The sequence below is a fragment of the Camelina sativa genome, chromosome 7 (assembly GCF_000633955.1).
Source record: "Camelina sativa cultivar DH55 chromosome 7, Cs, whole genome shotgun sequence".
NCBI lineage: Eukaryota > Viridiplantae > Streptophyta > Magnoliopsida > Brassicales > Brassicaceae > Camelina > Camelina sativa.
The window spans coordinates 25,879,750-25,897,324 of record NC_025691.1 but is presented as its reverse complement, the minus strand read 5'-3'; the positions used below and the strand labels follow the sequence as shown (position 1 = coordinate 25,897,324).

The following is a 17,575-nucleotide window of genomic DNA, read 5'->3' as shown; positions in this document are numbered from 1 at the left end:
CTTCATGGAGAAGAAAGAGAAAGAGAGAGAGAGAGAGAGAGAGAGGTCAAGAAAATTTTAAAAATAGAAAGAAAACAGAGCGTGAATGAATACGATTATGTAGTTAATTAGACATCTATCCATGGGAAGCTTCTCTTCTTTGCTCCCTTAAATACGCTCTCACACCCAAACAAAACAAACAACACTTACTAATTATTTTTAAACCCCCCCCCCCCCCCAAAAAAAAAAAANNAAAAAAAAAAAAAATTAAATAAATAACAAATACCCACATAGAGAGAAGAAGAAGAGAGCTTTTGCCAACGGAAGTGTTTCTTTAATTCTAATTCTATCATCATATAAACAAATTTCGGGTTTTTGCTTTTTTTTTTTCCTTTAAAATTATTATTTTGAGTTCTCTCCTCTCACGAGCTGTGTCGAGATTTGGATCCATACAAAATCTCCACGACGCTCTGCTTCTTCTTCTTCACTCTCTCTCTCTCCCTCCCTCCCTCCCACTGTTCTCTCCTCCAAACTCTTTTAGAAAAAATACATAGAGAGAGATACAAGATCTCTCCCAGCCCACAGCGGAGAAGAGAAGCCACGAATTCTCAAAAATTCCATTTTTTTTTTCTTGAGGGAAAAGAAAAAAAAAACGAAATTTTAATCTGGTCGTTGTGTAAATTACACAGTGCGTATCTTCCGCACCAAGAACACTACTCTGAAAAGGAAAAAAAAAACACAAAGGTTTCTTTTTTATTTCTCTTGATTTGGGGTGTTTCTTCCCCCTTGATTTCTGGATTAATCTATGGGGTTTTTTTTTTTCTCCAATTTTTCTGGGTTGTCCTTCGATTTCGATTTCTAAGTTGCTTGATCTTTATCTAATATCGAGTTTACTTGGATTCCTCGAGCTGATTCTGATTCCATCTGTGCTCAATACTTTTACCATTTCATCTCTTCTCTGCTCATAATTCGTGGATCTGTTTATGTAAAGTTGGAATCTTTTTTTTTTTTGTTTGTTTAAATTCGACACGCGTGATCTCAAGTTGCTGAGATCGTTGATTACAAATATTTTATATACTCAGCTCAATCTAAATTTATTCGTAAAGCTTCAATTTTTATTTTTTCCACCTGCTAATCTCTCTGTAAAACTGGGTGTTTTTTTTTTTTACAGGGATCTTAGATTTATAGCTAAAAAGAACAGAAAAGAAAATGTCGATGCCACTACAGCGTGGCATCTCTGGAGTACGAGTTTCTGATAGCAGTGATGATCTAAGAGACTCTCAAATGAAAGACAAAACCGATAAAGAAGATTTGATTCGTGGTCGTTCTACTACTGATTCCCACTTAACCTTGAGGTTTCCTTTTGCTTTCCTCTTTACTAGTAGTAACCACAAGCACGGCGGCGACAACGCTTTCCCTCCTGATCCTTATACTGCAAGGACCAGACACAGATTGATGCTCATGTTTCTTAAGATCAGTTTGGTTCTTATTGTGGTTTTTGCTCTTGCTGGATCTTTCTGGTGGACTATTTCTATTTCCACTTCTTCCAGAGGTCATGTATATCACAACTATAGGAGGTTACAGGAGCAGCTTGTTTCTGACTTGTTGGATATTGAGGAGATTTCTCTTGGTCCTAATAGGTGGAAGGACTTGGATTATTGTAATATAAATGTTTCTGAGAATTTTGTTCCTTGCTTTAATGCTTCTGAGAATCTTGCTCTTGGTTACTCCAACGGTGATGAGATTGATCGCTTTTGTGGCCCTGGATCAAAGCAAGAATGTTTGGTTTTGCCACCGGTGAAATATCGTGTTCCTCTTAGGTGGCCCACTGGTAAAGATGTCATCTGGTTAGCTAATGTTAAGATTAGTGCTCAAGAAGTTGTCTCTTCTGGTAGTATAACCAAGAGGTGATGGTTTGTTGCTTCTTTGGGTCTCTCTCTTGCTAAAGTTTGACTTGTTCCATTGCTGAGCTTCGTTGTTTTTTTGGCCTTTTCNAGCTTGTTTCTGACTTGTTGGATATTGAGGAGATTTCTCTTGGTCCTAATAGGTGGAAGGACTTGGATTATTGTAATATAAATGTTTCTGAGAATTTTGTTCCTTGCTTTAATGCTTCTGAGAATCTTGCTCTTGGTTACTCCAACGGTGATGAGATTGATCGCTTTTGTGGCCCTGGATCAAAGCAAGAATGTTTGGTTTTGCCACCGGTGAAATATCGTGTTCCTCTTAGGTGGCCCACTGGTAAAGATGTCATCTGGTTAGCTAATGTTAAGATTAGTGCTCAAGAAGTTGTCTCTTCTGGTAGTATAACCAAGAGGTGATGGTTTGTTGCTTCTTTGGGTCTCTCTCTTGCTAAAGTTTGACTTGTTCCATTGCTGAGCTTCGTTGTTTTTTTGGCCTTTTCTACAGAATGATGATGATGGAAGATGACCAGATATCTTTTCGTTCAGCATCTCTTATGTCTGATGAGGTTGAAGATTATTCCCATCAGATCGCCCAAATGATTGGGATTAAAAATGATAACTTCATAGAAGCTGGTGTAAGTCACAAATTTGAAAGACTTGATCTTTTTATCTTTCTCAGTCAGATCAGTTTCTTATTCGCTATTTTCTTCTTAATGTCGTCGTTTCAGGTGAGAACTATCTTGGATATTGGATGTGGTTATGGTAGCTTTGGTGCACATCTACTCTCCAAACAACTTTTAACCATGTGCATAGCAAACTACGAAGCCTCGGGTAGCCAAGTTCAGCTAACCCTCGAAAGGGGTCTCCCTGCAATGATTGGTTCTTTTATATCAAAGCAATTGCCATATCCTTCTCTTTCCTTTGATATGTTGCATTGCTTAAGATGTGGCATTGATTGGGACCAGAAAGGTAACAATTTTATGAACATCCAACAATCTTTCCTTTTGATATGTTGCATTGCTTTACAGTGCTGTTAATATGCTTTGCAGATGGCCTTCTCCTTGTGGAAGTCGACAGGGTTCTGAAACCCGGAGGTTACTTTGTTTGGACATCTCCGCTCACAAACGCTCGTAGCAAAGAGAATCTTAAACGATGGAACTTTATTCATGATTTTGCTGAAAGCATCTGTTGGACTATTTTACCTCAGCAAGACGAAACAGTTGTCTGGAGAAAGACAATCAAAACCAAATGTTATAGTTCCCGGTCAGTGACGCACACACCAATATTGTATTACAGAATCTGCATATGGATTACATTCATTACATATATGGCTGTTTTATCAAGTCTTCTAAATATGGATGCTTTTCCTATAAACAGGAAACCTGGGGTAGGCCCTTCTGTGTGTACCAAAGGGCACGACGTTGAGTCTCCTTATTACAGGCCACTTCAGATGTGTATTGGTGGAACACGTAGCCGGAGGTGGATTCCCATTGAAGGCAGGACAAGATGGCCTAGCCGATCTAACATGAACAAGACTGAACTTTCACTATATGGTTAGTCTCCTTAGTTACACAATTGCTTCTGAATCCATATTGTCTGCAGTTTTTGATTCCTGGGGTTGGTTTTTGTTCAGGTCTTCACCCGGAGGTGCTTGGAGAGGATGCTGAGAACTGGAAAATAACAGTAAGAGAATACTGGTCTCTCTTGTCTCCTCTGATATTCTCTGATCATCCCAAGAGACCAGGCGATGAAGATCCATCACCGCCTTACAACATGCTCAGAAACGTATTGGATATGAATGCTCAATACGGTGGTCTCAATTCCGCATTGTTGGAAGCAAAGAAATCAGTATGGGTGATGAACGTGGTCCCAACAGCTGGACCTAACCACCTCCCCATGATCCTTGACCGTGGCTTAGTCGGAGTTTTGCACGACTGGTGAGTCCGTCCTCAAGTCTGTTGGAAGCAACAAAAAAACAAAATTTGGTCATGAATGTTTCTGAACATGAACATCTCTTTTTATTCTTCAGGTGTGAGCCATTCCCGACTTACCCGAGAACATATGATCTGGTGCACGCAGACAATCTCTTGTCGCTTCAGACAACTCAGCGCCGCAGAAGTCCATGTTCGCTCATGGCTATCTTCACAGAGATTGACAGATTACTTCGTCCAGAGGTACGAAATTTGTATACTTTTTGGAAAGAAAGATTATTAATCGTTTCTTGAGGTGGTTTCTAATGAAAGAACTTTGGTGCAGGGATGGGTGATCATCCGTGACACGGCACTTCTGGTGGAAAAGGCGAGAGCTATGATAACGCAGTTGAAGTGGGAGGCTCGAGTGATAGAGGTTGAAAGCAGCAGTGAACAGAGACTTCTCATCTGCCAAAAGCCTTTGACCAAAAGACAACAATCGCTCTAAAGAAGAAGAAGAACATAGACAGACACAGGTGTTTCTCTCCACTTTTTAATTTTTTGTTCCAAGCCTCACAATTTTTGGAATCAATCAAAACTGTGTTGGTGATACGGGGAAGAAAGGAGAAAGAGAATGAAAATATATCCCGCCGGGGACGTAAGACCGCCGGTGAAATTTCTTTATCTGGTTTCGTGAGTTCCCATTTTACAGAATCTAGAATTTTTTTTTTTTACTATATAACTTTTGTTCTATGACTTTTTATTATACGACGAAAAGAATATGATTCATATTTGTGAAGATGTTTATGAAATAAGTTGGAAAGCTTTCTGGTAAATTTTTCACTGCTTGTTTGGTTCATTGGTTGTTTGTTAACCGTATCCGATATCTTTTTTATCCAACATTGTACCGTACCGGAATTGAAAGTATGTATACTCTTGTCAAACCGACGGAATTAGCTACGATTAAGTTGAACCGGACGGTATATATTTGGTTAGTAATTACATGTTACACGAACCGTATCAACTCAATGAGAGTAAAAACAGAATGAAAACGAAACGGCAACATTTTTTTGTTTGTTTGTTAGAAAACAGATTTTGTATTTCAAAGAACAGAGATGACTTGGTTTAAGCTACAAATGTGATTTGTGAAGATATGGACTCGGGAGCTGCTATGGTGGAGATCTATTTGCATTGGCCAATTCATAAGTTTCATACAAAAAAATGAGATTTTCAATGTGATGGTGTCTCTGCAGCTGAAGTTTTCCTTAGCTGATGTTGGCTTCTTCTGCTTTTAGATCCACGTCCCTTTCCAATATGGCCTCGGTGGTGAGCGCTAGGGGAGGCTGATCCCACAGCTTTCTTGGTGGATGTTCTCTTGCGCCGGTGGTGCAGAGAATCTCCGCCACCAAACGCAGCTCTCGCTACACTATCTTTAAGAACTTCCCTGGCTCGTTGTGGCTTAATGAGCTGCTTGTTAAGATAAACTAGCTTAGACAGAAGACCAGAGACAGTCTTACGCAGCTGGTCCTCACCGATATTGTTCTGAATCGGGTTCCCGAGAATGTTCAGAGCGACGAGAGAGTTGTAGTTGGCAACGAGCTGGCCTATTGCTTTGGTGGTGGCGATCTTGTTGAAGCTAAGATCAAGAACAATGAGTTTCAGCAATCTGTGTAAGCCTTCTACATTGCTGATCTTGTTCCCGGCGAGGTATAGTTCTTTGATCAGTGTACAGTTCGATAAACCTGATCAATAGCTTTTGGTTAAGACATGAAGCAAACAAGCATTGTATGGATTCTACTTAATGACTTCAATCTTACCTTGTCCTATGCGCGAAATACGATTGTAACTGAGATCGAGCACTCTTAGGCGTGACAAATCTCTTAGTCCCTCGATAACACTGATCTTGTTCTTGGACAGGTTCAATGCGTGGAGTCCCTTTGGAAGTGATGCAGGGGTAATTTGAACTGCAATAAACAGAACAATGTTAAGTAAGCATCACACACACACACACTTAAAAAACCTTGTAACCAAGAGTGTCTAACCTATAAAGTTGTTTGATAGGTCAATTGACTTGAGGCTGGTGAAATGTGAGATACTTGGGATCGCTTTCAAGCCTATGCTGGAGATGTGAGCCACACTAGAGGATTTGCTCAGCGATTGGATTAAGCTGTTTGCATGTACTATAGCCTCTGTGACATTACCGGACTCGACCACATTACGTGAAGGTGATCTCTCTGTATTAGGAGAAGTTGGGAAGCTGGCCAAAACATCCTTATCCTCGTTGTCTAGAAGAACTGTGGCTTCGATATCGAGGCCTCTTACCCACTCGTCCACTCGTTTCATCGAAGAGGATTCAGCAGAGAAGGCTACCCACTGATTATGACGAGGCCATAAGTTTGATGATTGGTTTGTGAACTCAGCGCAATTGTTTGTAGATTCTTCATCATGGCTCGATTGGTTGGGCTCAGCAAAGTCAGAGGTATATCCAGACTGATGGTTCTTGTTCAAAGGCTGTGACTTTAACGAAACACGGTGTTTGTGAAGGTTCCTATGGCTCCATAAGAACAGTTTCCACCAGAGCCGGCGGCTCCCAGAGGGAAGTATTTGCATGGACGAGTGTTTCTTGAGCATCACTCTATCTGCACTTCTATGAGACCTCACCGATTCAGTACCAACTGGAACGCTCTCTCTTAGGTCATGGAGATCAGAACCTTGGAACCGGCCATTGAACTTGCTGAGAGTGGAGCAGGATCGTTTAAGCTTAGGAGAAGCTACCCAAGCCGTGGCTCTGCCTAATCCTGGATCACTAACGTGTCCACCTTCCTCATCATCATCACCATTTTCAGAAGTATCTGTAACTTCGTTAACAATCTCCTTGCTTTTAAGAGATTCAACGGCTCTGCCTCGTTCTTGATCTTCGAATTTAGGAAACTCACGGTCCGTTGAATCCTTGTCGTCGCGTTCATCTTCGCCATCATAAGACTCATGCTTGATAGGACTGTCCTTGTCGTAGCCTGCGATGTTAGTCTCGTCATTCTCCAGAGGCTTCACTGGCTCCTCAAGTCTGATCTGAAGGATTCTCTGTGTTTTCGGTGGCAGAGGTTTTGAATCCCCCTGTTTCAGTCAACAGAACGAGTTCAACAACGCAGAAATTAATTCGCCAGGAAAATAATTCACAAGAATACTAAATACGTTACCTTATTTTTCTTCCTATTGATCAATCCAGCAAAGCAGTGTAACATCTTCATTATCTGAAAACTAAGACTTAGCCGTAATCTATTGGAAGTTGCGAGAGCACCAAATCGATGACTATAGAAGAAAGAATGACGCCGGAAAAAAAGGAAACACTTCTTGATCCGACCAACGCCGAATCCGCGTATGTGTAGGCCAGAGTTAAAGATCGCCCTACTTGTTTCTGTGTGACCAATACAAACGACCACAGCCACTAAACAGAGAAGAAGAAGAAGAAGAAGAAGAAGAAGAAAAGAAACACAGAGGATAGCTAGACAAAAGAGAGAGGAGGATAATATTGAAAAGGACGGGGTTAAAGACAGAACATGCAAGAGAGACACATGTGACTAAAATCTATGGTGTTTTCGCTAACTCTTAAAGACATAGAAAAAGATGTGTGTACGTATTTTATATTATTCCTTCTTCACTTTCAATTTTCAACCAAATAATTTTTTTATTTATATCCTTACCTTTCTAGAATTTTAATGTATTCCAAGTCTATGTGTTTTTTTTATGCATTTAGGATTTTAGTATGAATCCGCGGCTAATACACGGAGTTTCTTTTTAATATATTTTCCGTCTAATAATGGTAGAATAATAATCTTAATGCATTGAGGAAACATGATTAGTTGGTGAGGAAAAAAAAATAATTAAAAACAAATAAACAGAAAGATATACGATTTTTCTAGGTTTTTTCTTTTCTTTTCTAGGTTATGGTAATGCTGCCTCAATCAGTGTTTTGAAAGTTTGATTATTAAAATAAGAACTAATCCTTTTTGTTACAGAATTCGAACTAATCTAAGTGCATATCATTTGGATTAAACACATATATAGAAACAAAATAAAAATATATTTTCTACTATATATGTTACTACAAGATGATTTTAAAGTATTTATCAAAATTTATGTGTTGAATTTTTGTAAGAGATTTTGAAATTAATTCTGATGGATTTTAAGTGTAGGCATCAGGTCCGGTTTGTTGCGTCCGGTAGCCGCAAGTAACGGCGACCATCGACTCTCTCATGCTTTGTAGTCCACCCAATCTCACATGGACTCTCCTTGTATCCACTCAATGCTAACCGTCGATGTCAGATATCTATGGATCCCACCCATCACACAAGCAGCTGTTTTAATGACGTGGTTAGATATCATTGGTGGAGACTATATCCAAGTAATGGTCCCTTTTGTCGTGTCACATGCTCCTCAAGGACCAAAAACACACACTCTAATCAGACAGTTTTGGACACACACAAAAAATACTACAACCCACACATGACAGTATTTTATCCCAACATCATTATTACAATAATATAAAGTACTTTTTAGGAGATTATATGGTTTATGCAGCATACATTATACAACCGCACTTATTAATAATGATATTAGATTATTAGAGATAGCAACGTAAAATTACAGTAATTCCGCGATTTAGATTAAAGAAATGAAAATCAGGTTATATATATATTCCATTATTGTACGAGGACAAAAGAATCAGATACATGTAATTTAAAATATATTAGTGCTTTTTCGTTTATAGGATTCCCCCTTTCACTTTCTTACGAAAAAAAAACTCATGAAACTTGGCACATCACATATCATTTATTTACACAATCTCCACCAACTTAGTAGTTCAAAACAAATCCAAACGGTTGTAACTTGTAAGAAAATTACAAAGTGGACGTAAGCGATATGAGGTTTTAAAAACATGTTGCCCTTGTTTTTGATTATACGTGTCGTTACAAGTTACGTTGACATACCAAAGAAAATATCTACTATTATTTTGTTATATTTGTGTTATTTCCGCAAATTAAATCTTATTTTTCTATGCAACTTTTAGATTAATTTTATATTTTATATTATATAGTCTTATTTATGATTAGTTAAATTTTTAAAAAGTAACTATTTTTTTGTATACGTGTTTCAACTAAAACATTATATATGTTTATATGTAATGGAGGGAGTATTAGATTTTGGAAACATGACGCAGTTACGCACCGTATTAAACAAAATTTAAAGAATGGGTCCAAACATAACGATACTTCCGACGACTTGCCCCATCGATTATTTTGGTTAAGATAATTGTTCCACAAATATAAAAGATTTTTTTTTAAAATAAAAAAAAAAAAGGTCGTTCCTCGTTAGGCCGTGAGGGCGACTGAGACGGTATCACACAGAGAAAAAAAGCATTACGATTTTGTTAATCTCTTCTATTGGGTCATAATTTTGGGCTTTTAAAAAGCCCATATTATAGTGCTGGTACATTAGCATATGGACTTCTCCACCTACCTTTACTTTTGCCTAATCTTCTTTTACTTATGTTTCTATAGAAGCATAATATACTAAGATTAGTTTCCATCTACATTTTATCTTAATATATTTTTCTAAATATTTCAGTTTACATATATTAAAAACAAATATTATATATATTTAATCAAAATTTAAATTGTAAAACAAATGTAGAAATATTGTTCCTTTTACAGAAATATACCTTTTTATCTTTCTTATAAAGACAAATATCTAGATATAATAAATTTAAATCTAATTGGTAAACAAATGTAGATATATTGCTTATTTTACACACACAAAAAATATCTTTCTATCTCCCTTATATTTAATACAAACTTTGTATTTTTTGGTATACAAAGACCGAGAGAAATAGAATATCAAAGTTATGGAGAACGAAAGAGAAAAACTCATTTACTTGGCTAAGATCGCCTGCCATTCTGAAAGATATGATGGTATACATGTTCTCACATATTTGTCCTTTACGAACAGAAATATCGTTTTAGTTACTTTATTACATGTTTCCGTGACTTAATAAAGAGTAATAGTATTGATTTTTTTTTTTTTTTTAATTTAAATTGTCGTGGTAGATACGATAAAAACGATGCGAAAAGTGTGTGAGTATGATATAGAGCTAAGCAAAGAGGAAATAGACGTATTAACCACTGGGTACAAGAAAGTGATGGAGAATAGGAGAGATTCGTTGCAAGTAATATCAACCATTGGAGAAGTGGAAGACCTGAAAGGAAATGAGCAGAAAGTGAAATTGATAAAAGAAAAACAAGAAATGGTTAGAGATGAGTTTTTCAATGTTTGTAATGACATTTTGTCTCTCATCGATGCTCATCTCATCCCATCAACTACCAATAATGTGGAATCAACTATCTTTTTCCACAGAATGTAAGTCACATTCCATCACCATCATCTTTTTATCTTCTTCTACTTTTTTTTTTTTGTTATCTATTTGTAAGTTTCTTGGTATAATATACGTAGCAAAGGAGATTATTATCGATACATGGCAGAGTTTGGTTCTGATGCTGAACGTAAAGAAAATGCTGACAATTCTCTTGAGGCATATAAGGTCATCATCACTCAATCCTGTTTGTTATCCTTAACTTTTGTCTTTTCTTCGATATGTAAGTTTGGAAAACAATGCTATGTACTTTGTAGGTTGCAATGGAATTGGCAGAGAATAGTTTAGCACCCACCAATCTTGTTAGACTCGGTTTGGCTTTGAACTTCTCTGTGTTCAGTTACGATACCCTTAATTCCACTGAAAGGTAACATATATCACATTTGTTTTAAAAATAAATTAAGAGCGGTGTTTAGACAATCTATCATGAAATTTATTTATATATTATATACTTTTATTGCTTATTAATTTGAAAAAGCATACTTTCTTAGAGCTATAAGTAATAATAGTGGTATAACCATTTGAATATACAGAGCATCTAAATTAGCTAAACAAGCTTACGACGAAGCAATCGCCGAACTCGATGGCCTTGATGACAAGCAAAAATACAAAGAGGAGAAAATTATTATAGAAATGCTGAAACATAATCTTTCCGTGTGGAGTTCAGATCACGATCACGATGGTAATACATACTACTTTTTAGTTTGGGATGAAAGTTTTCAATTTTATTTTTATGAACAATACTAATCAACTAAAACTGAATTTTTGCAGAACATGATTCTGGAATCCCGAAAAACAAGAAAGACGAGTAGAACATGTCTTTCGGATTATGAAGTCGATGAGGTTTGGGTATGAGATTAGGAGTCTTCTTGTTAACTCCTATAAACGCTAATAAATACTATTCTGTTTTTAAAGTCTCCTATAGCTTTCTGTGCTATAGGCTTTTTTTTGTGCTTTTGGTTAAATATGTTTTCATATCATATCTAAATAATGTTGAACAAGTAATGCATTTGGCTATGATTAACTTGTTAGTAGACAATAAAATCTTACGATATAGATAAAGGTGGAATCTTACGATTAAAATTTCCATTGATTGATTCCTCAGAATAAATTTGAATAAAACAAAAACAAAATTCCATTATGAAAATTTGTTCCTTTATTATAGTTTTATGAAGAACTAGTGAGTGGAGCAAACATATTCATCCATCATTTTCATTCCGTTCATTTCCATTTTATTCATAATTATTTCGTACGAACACTGTTTTAGTTAATCATTAACCATCAACGTAAAAATATAAAGCATAACATACTTATTCCGAGTATATAAAAGTACACACATGAAGGCCACGCCCACGCATAACTTACTTAATACATGCAAATTACATCTAAAAATACTGTATTTATAAGTTTAGCTACCAACATATATCTACCAGTTTGGTTTTAATTGGCTGTCCTCGTAACGTGTCCTAAACTCTAATTAAAATTAGGTTATCCATCATTAACATACTATAATATATATAACCAAACGCTTAAACTGATGAAATGAACGTTTTCCTTTCTTCTCAAGTTTTTTTCCAAAATAAGAACGCTAAAATTCAAATAGTTATGTGTAAAAAATGCTTCTTTTCTTTCTCTTCTTCTAGAGAATATTGGCAGATTCAAGAAGACTCTTCAACGTTGACAAAGAAAAGACTCATATAACCAAAATTGACGAATACTTTCTTCTGTCTTTGTCTCAGTCAAATACTTCTCGTTTTCTAGAAAAAAATAATAATTGAAAATTATAGTTAGATACTCGAATTTAATTTCCCAACCTACACACTGTCACAACCTTATATGTTCACATTAAAGACTAACCCCCACGTGCCTCTCGATTTCGGGGTACAAAGATTTTTGTAATCACATTGATGCCATCTACTTTTTCTCACAAATAAATTACTAAGATTTAAATTGTACCACCAAATTAAGCCTCTCTAGTCTCTATACAAGTATACAATACAGAAAGGTAACGTCGAGACAATACATTTTTGCGCATAATTGACATTCAGTTTTTTCCTCAAGATATAATTTGAAAATGTTTAATAATCCCTTTTTTACCAATAAAATACACATTGAATATTTTTTGCTTTTACCATAAAACTTACATGAGAACTAGACGAAATACAAATAAATACTACATGAATATAATAAAACACATAACTTAACAACAATTTACGAGGAACAATAAAACGTTTTAAAAAAGAAATTCGTAAATTATATGATGTGCTGATTCGTAATAAAAATCTCCTTAAATTATTATTAACTTATAACCACATTTCAATTTTAGAGACTCCTTCAATTTATTTAATACTACTTAATAAAATGTGCTGATTCGTAATAAATCCCTCAACCAATACCAGAGAACCAAAACACAACACAACACAACATCTTTCAATTCAAAAAAAACACTTGGTTCTTTTTCTTTTGTATCCCATCCTCTCACTACATTTTTATTCTTCTGTAATGACAGGAGGTTGCTTTAGCTTGTCCGAAGCAATAGAACGAACTTACAAATCCGGTTTCAAAAGATCCGGTCTACGACCCGTAACCATCGATTTGAAAGACGGAACCGTAGTCAACTTCTGGGTATCCAAAACCCGACCCGACTCCAAACCAAAACCCAACCTCCTCCTCATCCACGGCCTCGGAGCTACTGCCATCTGGCAATGGTACGACGTAGCTCGACGTCTCTCCCGTCATTTCAACCTCTACATCCCGGACCTCGTCTTCTTCGGCGGATCCTCAACAACCCGACCCGAAAGATCCGATATTTTCCAGGCCCAAACGCTCATGCGGGCCTTAGAAGCCCTATCCGTCAAAAAATTCAGCCTCGTCGGTCTTAGCTACGGCGGGTTCGTCGGCTATCGGATGGCGGCGATGTTCGGAGACGCCGTGGAGAGGGTTGTGATATGCTGCGCCGCCGTTTGCGTGGAGGAGAAAGACATGAAAGCCGGCGTTTTCAAGGTGTCGGATCTTGACGAAGCTTCGAAGATTCTTGTGCCGGAGTCAGTGAAAAAGCTAAGGGAACTTATGGGTTACATCTTCTACAAACCTGCGTTGGCGAGACTGGTTCCTACTTGTCTCCTCCATGACTTCATCGAACATGTGAGCTACTTTTTCTACTTTTTACTTCTTGAATCGAATCATGTTACGACACGTGTCCAGATGTCTTAAAAGAACCCTGGAGAAAGTTTCTATAATGGTGAAAAATCTAGTCAGTGCGAGAATATAGTTTAAAAAAAACTAACGAGATTTTGAACTTTTAAAGATTCTTTTAACTGTTTGTTTAAAGATAATGTAGTCCTAATATTGTCAACTTGATTGGTCTTTTCTGAATTTTTTATTTATATGGTGGGTTCATTAGATCTATCAACATAATTCCGTTTTTGGATCTTATAAAATTTGTTTGGTAGTTCTTTGTTGAATACGATGAGATGGTCAAAAACGAGTAAACTTTAAATATATTTCTAGTAAAATATTCGTAATTAGTGAAAAAAATGTGAAACGAAACAGGCATTGACCAAAGATAATATGGAAGAGAAGAGGGAGATGATCAAAGCCATACCAAAAGACAGAATAATCTCAGAGATTCCAAAGCTCACACAGGTTCTGTTCTTCTCTTTTACAAATTTGTCTTAAAATTTCACTAATATAAATGTGTAATTAATGGGGTTTAGTTTTTTTAATTAATGGATTGCAGCCAACATTGATCATATGGGGAGAGCATGATCAAGTGTTCCCATTGGATATGGGGAAGAGACTAGAGAAGCATATAGGAGATAACGGAAGACTCGTAATCATCAAAAGAACTGGTCATATCTTCAACTTCGAAAGACCCAAAACGTTTGTCAAACTTCTCAAATCTTTTCTCATCGAGACTAAACCACAGATTCCTGTATCTAATGCAAGTGTTTGACTCTTAAGTAAACATCTCTGGTTTTGTTTTATCTTTTCTCATGTTCTTTTAGAAGGTTTAACAAATGTATCATTTCCCACGTATTACCCTATATTAATTATTTGTATCAATATATGTGGCTCAAATCTTGAAATTTTAATTTGATGTCCAGTAGATTAATTTGCATCACACAGAAGATAACACCCAGAAAAAAACTTGTAATCTTTATTATACACATTGAGTCGAAAATTATCAGTTGTGATTTTAAACATTGGTTTCATGGGACTAGAAAAACGTGAAAAACTTTGTTCACATGGAAATTGTCATGAACATAAAGTTTTTCGACGTTTTCCTTGTCCCATAAAACCAAGGTCCAAATTTTTTGTTAACATGTAGAAAGAAGGAAGATATAAATTATGTACCAAAGAGAGAGATAAACAGCAGAGAGGAAGAAAACATCACTGCAAATTAGAATCCCTCTCATAATGGCAAATTGATATGTGCCTCCAGAACAAAGCTAACAAGAATGGATCTTGCTGCTGAAAGAAGAGGCATCTTTCTTTTTTTTTTTCTCCTATCAAAACAAAACAAAAAAAGAACCCTAATTCCTTAATCTAACATCAACACTACTAATAACTGAAATCATTTGAAACAATTAAACGAGAGAACGAATCGACTATGAGAACCATCAAGAACACGATTTTGGGACAGGGAAGAGCATTGGTATATATACTATGTAGAGGCCGCCACCAAGTTTCCTGGCTTCAGAAACCCTAATTTTCCATTAGGTCTAATGTTTTTATGGGCCATTATGGGCTTTTTATATAAAGCCTGCTAACATATGAATGCAACTGAATGAATGATTGTTTATGTTCTTCGGTTAGCTAGCATAGAGATAAAATAGAGATAAAATAGAGATACATGTTTCCAATAACAAATTGTAACAATTTAAAATCGACTGTATCTAGTTTTGATGTATTTCTTATATGATAAATCATCTGGTTTGTCAAACAAACTAAGTATAATAGTCCTATTTAAAATCCTATTAGATCAAACTGAACTAGACCCAAAAGAATCATATACATGAAGCAAAGCTCGACTCGAGTCTTGGTCCCTTGGGGGTTCGGTTATCATCTAAATCGGATAACGATGCAAGATATGTCATCCTTACTGTTTCTTTTCAATGCTTCAGCTATTAGTTGCTTCGCTGCTTCCTTTGGATCTCTAACCTTCTTAACTACATCAACTGCTTCTTGGTTTGTCATCACCTGTTCAAAATAAGTTTCAACAAATGTTAATTCTATTCACTTCAACAACAGCTCCAGACTAATATAAGTAATACCACTTTAACCACAATTCTTACCTTGGAAATACCGTCACTAGCCAGGATAAGAAACTCTGTGTGACTGTCAATGGTAACATCCTTAATATCAGGCTCTGAATTCAGATATGCTTTGAGGTTTTTGTCTCCAAAGACACGAGACACAGCTAACAAACCGTTCACTCGAGGAACATCTCCTGTTCAATTCACAAATCATCCTTATATATATTATAACAACTTCTTATACAATAACAGATCATTTAAAAAGGCTGTTGTTGTTATAACCTGGCCTGTTGGTTACAAATCCACCTTTACTCTCAATCATACTCCTCTCAGTATCATCATCAGGATCATGATCTACACTCAACTGTTTAGCTTTACCTCTACGAGAAACAATTGCTCGAGAATCTCCAACATTAGCTATCCACAAAACTTTCCCATTAATCAAAATAGCAGTCACAGCTGTCGAACCACCACTATCTAAATCAGAACCAGTATCTGATAAAATCATTTGGTCTGTATTCCCATATGCTTTCGCAATCACTCTTCGAGGATCAACCAAGAACTCTCCCTAGACAAAAAAATCAACCATATCACACTACTAATCCATAACACGAACACAAAACAAGAAAAGCAACAATCTTTTATTATAAAAAAACTTACATCTTTAAGGATGTTAGAGAAGAGATGCTTCTGCAAATAAGCAGGTACACTATCACCTTTGTGACCATCAAAGATAGCAAAAATCCCCAATTCATTGCCGTTGAGATTGATAAACTTAGCAACGTGGTAATCCTCCATTGCATGATTAGACTTCCCTTTTATCAAACTAAATCCATACTTGATTCCTCCTTCATCGTTTCTTCCTTTACCTGAGTTAGACTTTTGTGCTACCACAACCTATAACCACATTAAACAACGATCACAACATACAAAACAAAATCTCAAAAAAACCCCAAATCTTAAATCCCACAAAACCCAAATCTTATAAAGTTTGCATTTTTACTTGTGTAGAAGAACGAAAACAGCAGAACTTGGGCATTGATTGTGAAAATTGAACAAAACAATCTGCAAAATTTTACGAGTATTGAGTTAATAAATGGCATAAAGAGACGAAATTGAAAGAGAGAAATGGAGTAGAAGTTTAGAAGTAAACCCTAAGTTGATCAGAATTGGAGAGACGAAGCTTTCGATCTCCTTCGTTAATGTCGTTTTCTTGAGAGAAATTTTTATATCCACTGAAAAATTTATTAGTAAATAGTATCCTCTGTTTCTGTTCTGTTTCTGTTCTCCTATAGTTTTCTTTCATGAATTAATATTTTTAATTCACAACAAAATCTAACGTTATTAACTCTAATAATGTGATTTGCATGCCTTTTTATGGTAACTGCATTACCCAAAATGTACTTAATTAATTTTTGGTAATATTATATAACATCTTAGTCCAACTATAGATTTGGAACCAAATTAAGGTATATATACTATTGTTTTTGTTGTATTTTTAAGAATTTATTACTTTTATTTTTCTTAATATATCAACATTAAATTCAATGATACACACCATATCTCGGTGGAATTCTCCAAATATTAAAAACTATATTTTTTTTGTTAAAAAATATTAAAAACTTTATTACCTAATCCAATTGTTTCTATCAATATATTTGAACTCTTTTTTTTTTTTGAACTTGAACAAATTTATTTATTTTCTGTCACATTTTCAAACTAGTTACCTTAAAATTTCTATAAATTAATAATGTTTATACCATAAAATTCTATTAATTTATAAAAATTTTAATTTCTCGATAAACTAATAACTTTTAATTTATAAAAAGAATTTCCTAATTTGAAAAAAGTTTAAAAATAAAATTTCATCGTTATAATTAATATTTTTATAAAATCAATTAAAAAAATATAACAATTATCATGTTTTGAAGATAGTACTCAATTGTTTTTATATAGTAAAAATATTAAAAATGAACTCTAATATAAATTAATGTGTATAACTATATATATATATATTTAGATAATTTTATATAATTATTAATTTATATTATTAATAGGACCATATATTTATAAAAAAAAATTAAAAATTATTATTTTATT

The 17,575-nt window shown here is 35.4% G+C and overlaps 5 protein-coding genes across 6 annotated transcripts; 3 read left to right on the top strand and 2 right to left on the bottom strand.

Moving 5' to 3' along the window:
- On the top strand, nt 254-4,633 carry LOC104702611 (probable pectin methyltransferase QUA2). Of its 2 annotated transcripts, XM_010418499.2 has the most exons (10): nt 255-723; nt 1,151-1,609; nt 2,017-2,293; nt 2,386-2,515; nt 2,609-2,849; nt 2,930-3,143; nt 3,258-3,433; nt 3,514-3,817; nt 3,910-4,054; nt 4,137-4,633. In XM_010418499.2, exons 2-10 carry the CDS (start codon nt 1,189-1,191, stop codon nt 4,296-4,298), a joined length of 2,070 nt encoding a protein of 689 aa, XP_010416801.1. In that variant the 5' UTR covers nt 255-723; nt 1,151-1,188; the 3' UTR covers nt 4,299-4,633. The 2 variants fall into 2 exon arrangements, with proteins under 2 accessions (XP_010416802.1, XP_010416801.1); XM_010418500.2 differs by lacking the exon at nt 2,017-2,293 and having other exon boundaries at nt 254-723; nt 1,151-1,886.
- Nucleotides 4,839-7,414, bottom strand: LOC104702610. The gene is made up of 4 exons (XM_010418497.2): nt 6,988-7,414; nt 5,833-6,904; nt 5,608-5,754; nt 4,839-5,532 (listed from the first exon to the last, which is right to left on the bottom strand). Exons 1-4 carry the CDS (start codon nt 7,036-7,038, stop codon nt 5,021-5,023), a joined length of 1,782 nt encoding a protein of 593 aa, XP_010416799.1. The 5' UTR covers nt 7,039-7,414; the 3' UTR covers nt 4,839-5,020.
- LOC104702609 (14-3-3-like protein GF14 epsilon) lies at nt 9,683-11,234 on the top strand. Its single transcript, XM_010418496.1, has 6 exons — nt 9,683-9,759; nt 9,895-10,204; nt 10,298-10,385; nt 10,475-10,584; nt 10,751-10,899; nt 10,989-11,234. The coding sequence occupies exons 1-6, from the start codon at nt 9,693-9,695 to the stop codon at nt 11,027-11,029; spliced, it is 765 nt and encodes a 254-aa protein (XP_010416798.1). The 5' UTR covers nt 9,683-9,692; the 3' UTR covers nt 11,030-11,234.
- LOC104702608 (uncharacterized hydrolase YugF-like) lies at nt 12,533-14,311 on the top strand. Its single transcript, XM_010418495.2, has 3 exons — nt 12,533-13,361; nt 13,770-13,862; nt 13,957-14,311. The coding sequence occupies exons 1-3, from the start codon at nt 12,720-12,722 to the stop codon at nt 14,170-14,172; spliced, it is 951 nt and encodes a 316-aa protein (XP_010416797.1). The 5' UTR covers nt 12,533-12,719; the 3' UTR covers nt 14,173-14,311.
- On the bottom strand, nt 15,090-16,742 carry LOC104702606 (probable protein phosphatase 2C 17). Its single transcript, XM_010418494.2, has 6 exons — nt 16,629-16,742; nt 16,479-16,540; nt 16,136-16,372; nt 15,758-16,043; nt 15,515-15,669; nt 15,090-15,419 (listed from the first exon to the last, which is right to left on the bottom strand). The coding sequence occupies exons 2-6, from the start codon at nt 16,512-16,514 to the stop codon at nt 15,282-15,284; spliced, it is 852 nt and encodes a 283-aa protein (XP_010416796.1). The 5' UTR covers nt 16,515-16,540; nt 16,629-16,742; the 3' UTR covers nt 15,090-15,281.

Excerpts from the sequence above, each read along its gene's own strand:
- LOC104702611 (XM_010418500.2), top strand. The coding sequence starts at position 1,189 with ATGTCGATGCCACTACAGCGTGGCATCTCTGGAGTACGAGTTTCTGAT. Across the intron at positions 2,516-2,608 it reads ATAACTTCATAGAAGCTGGT|GTGAGAACTATCTTGGATAT; the intron begins GTAAGTCACAAA and ends TCGTCGTTTCAG. Across the intron at positions 4,055-4,136 it reads ACAGATTACTTCGTCCAGAG|GGATGGGTGATCATCCGTGA; the intron begins GTACGAAATTTG and ends ACTTTGGTGCAG.
- LOC104702610 (XM_010418497.2), bottom strand. The coding sequence starts at position 7,038 with ATGAAGATGTTACACTGCTTTGCTGGATTGATCAATAGGAAGAAAAAT. Across the intron at positions 6,905-6,987 it reads TCAATAGGAAGAAAAATAAG|GGGGATTCAAAACCTCTGCC; the intron begins GTAACGTATTTA and ends TGACTGAAACAG. Across the intron at positions 5,533-5,607 it reads TATTTCGCGCATAGGACAAG|GTTTATCGAACTGTACACTG; the intron begins GTAAGATTGAAG and ends GCTATTGATCAG.
- LOC104702609 (XM_010418496.1), top strand. The coding sequence starts at position 9,693 with ATGGAGAACGAAAGAGAAAAACTCATTTACTTGGCTAAGATCGCCTGC. Across the intron at positions 10,386-10,474 it reads ATTCTCTTGAGGCATATAAG|GTTGCAATGGAATTGGCAGA; the intron begins GTCATCATCACT and ends TGTACTTTGTAG. Across the intron at positions 10,585-10,750 it reads ACCCTTAATTCCACTGAAAG|AGCATCTAAATTAGCTAAAC; the intron begins GTAACATATATC and ends TTGAATATACAG.
- LOC104702608 (XM_010418495.2), top strand. The coding sequence starts at position 12,720 with ATGACAGGAGGTTGCTTTAGCTTGTCCGAAGCAATAGAACGAACTTAC. Across the intron at positions 13,362-13,769 it reads TCCATGACTTCATCGAACAT|GCATTGACCAAAGATAATAT; the intron begins GTGAGCTACTTT and ends GAAACGAAACAG. Across the intron at positions 13,863-13,956 it reads AGATTCCAAAGCTCACACAG|CCAACATTGATCATATGGGG; the intron begins GTTCTGTTCTTC and ends AATGGATTGCAG.
- LOC104702606 (XM_010418494.2), bottom strand. The coding sequence starts at position 16,514 with ATGCCCAAGTTCTGCTGTTTTCGTTCTTCTACACAA. Across the intron at positions 16,373-16,478 it reads GTTTTCGTTCTTCTACACAA|GTTGTGGTAGCACAAAAGTC; the intron begins GTAAAAATGCAA and ends ATGTGGTTATAG. Across the intron at positions 16,044-16,135 it reads TCTCTAACATCCTTAAAGAT|GGAGAGTTCTTGGTTGATCC; the intron begins GTAAGTTTTTTT and ends TTTTTTGTCTAG.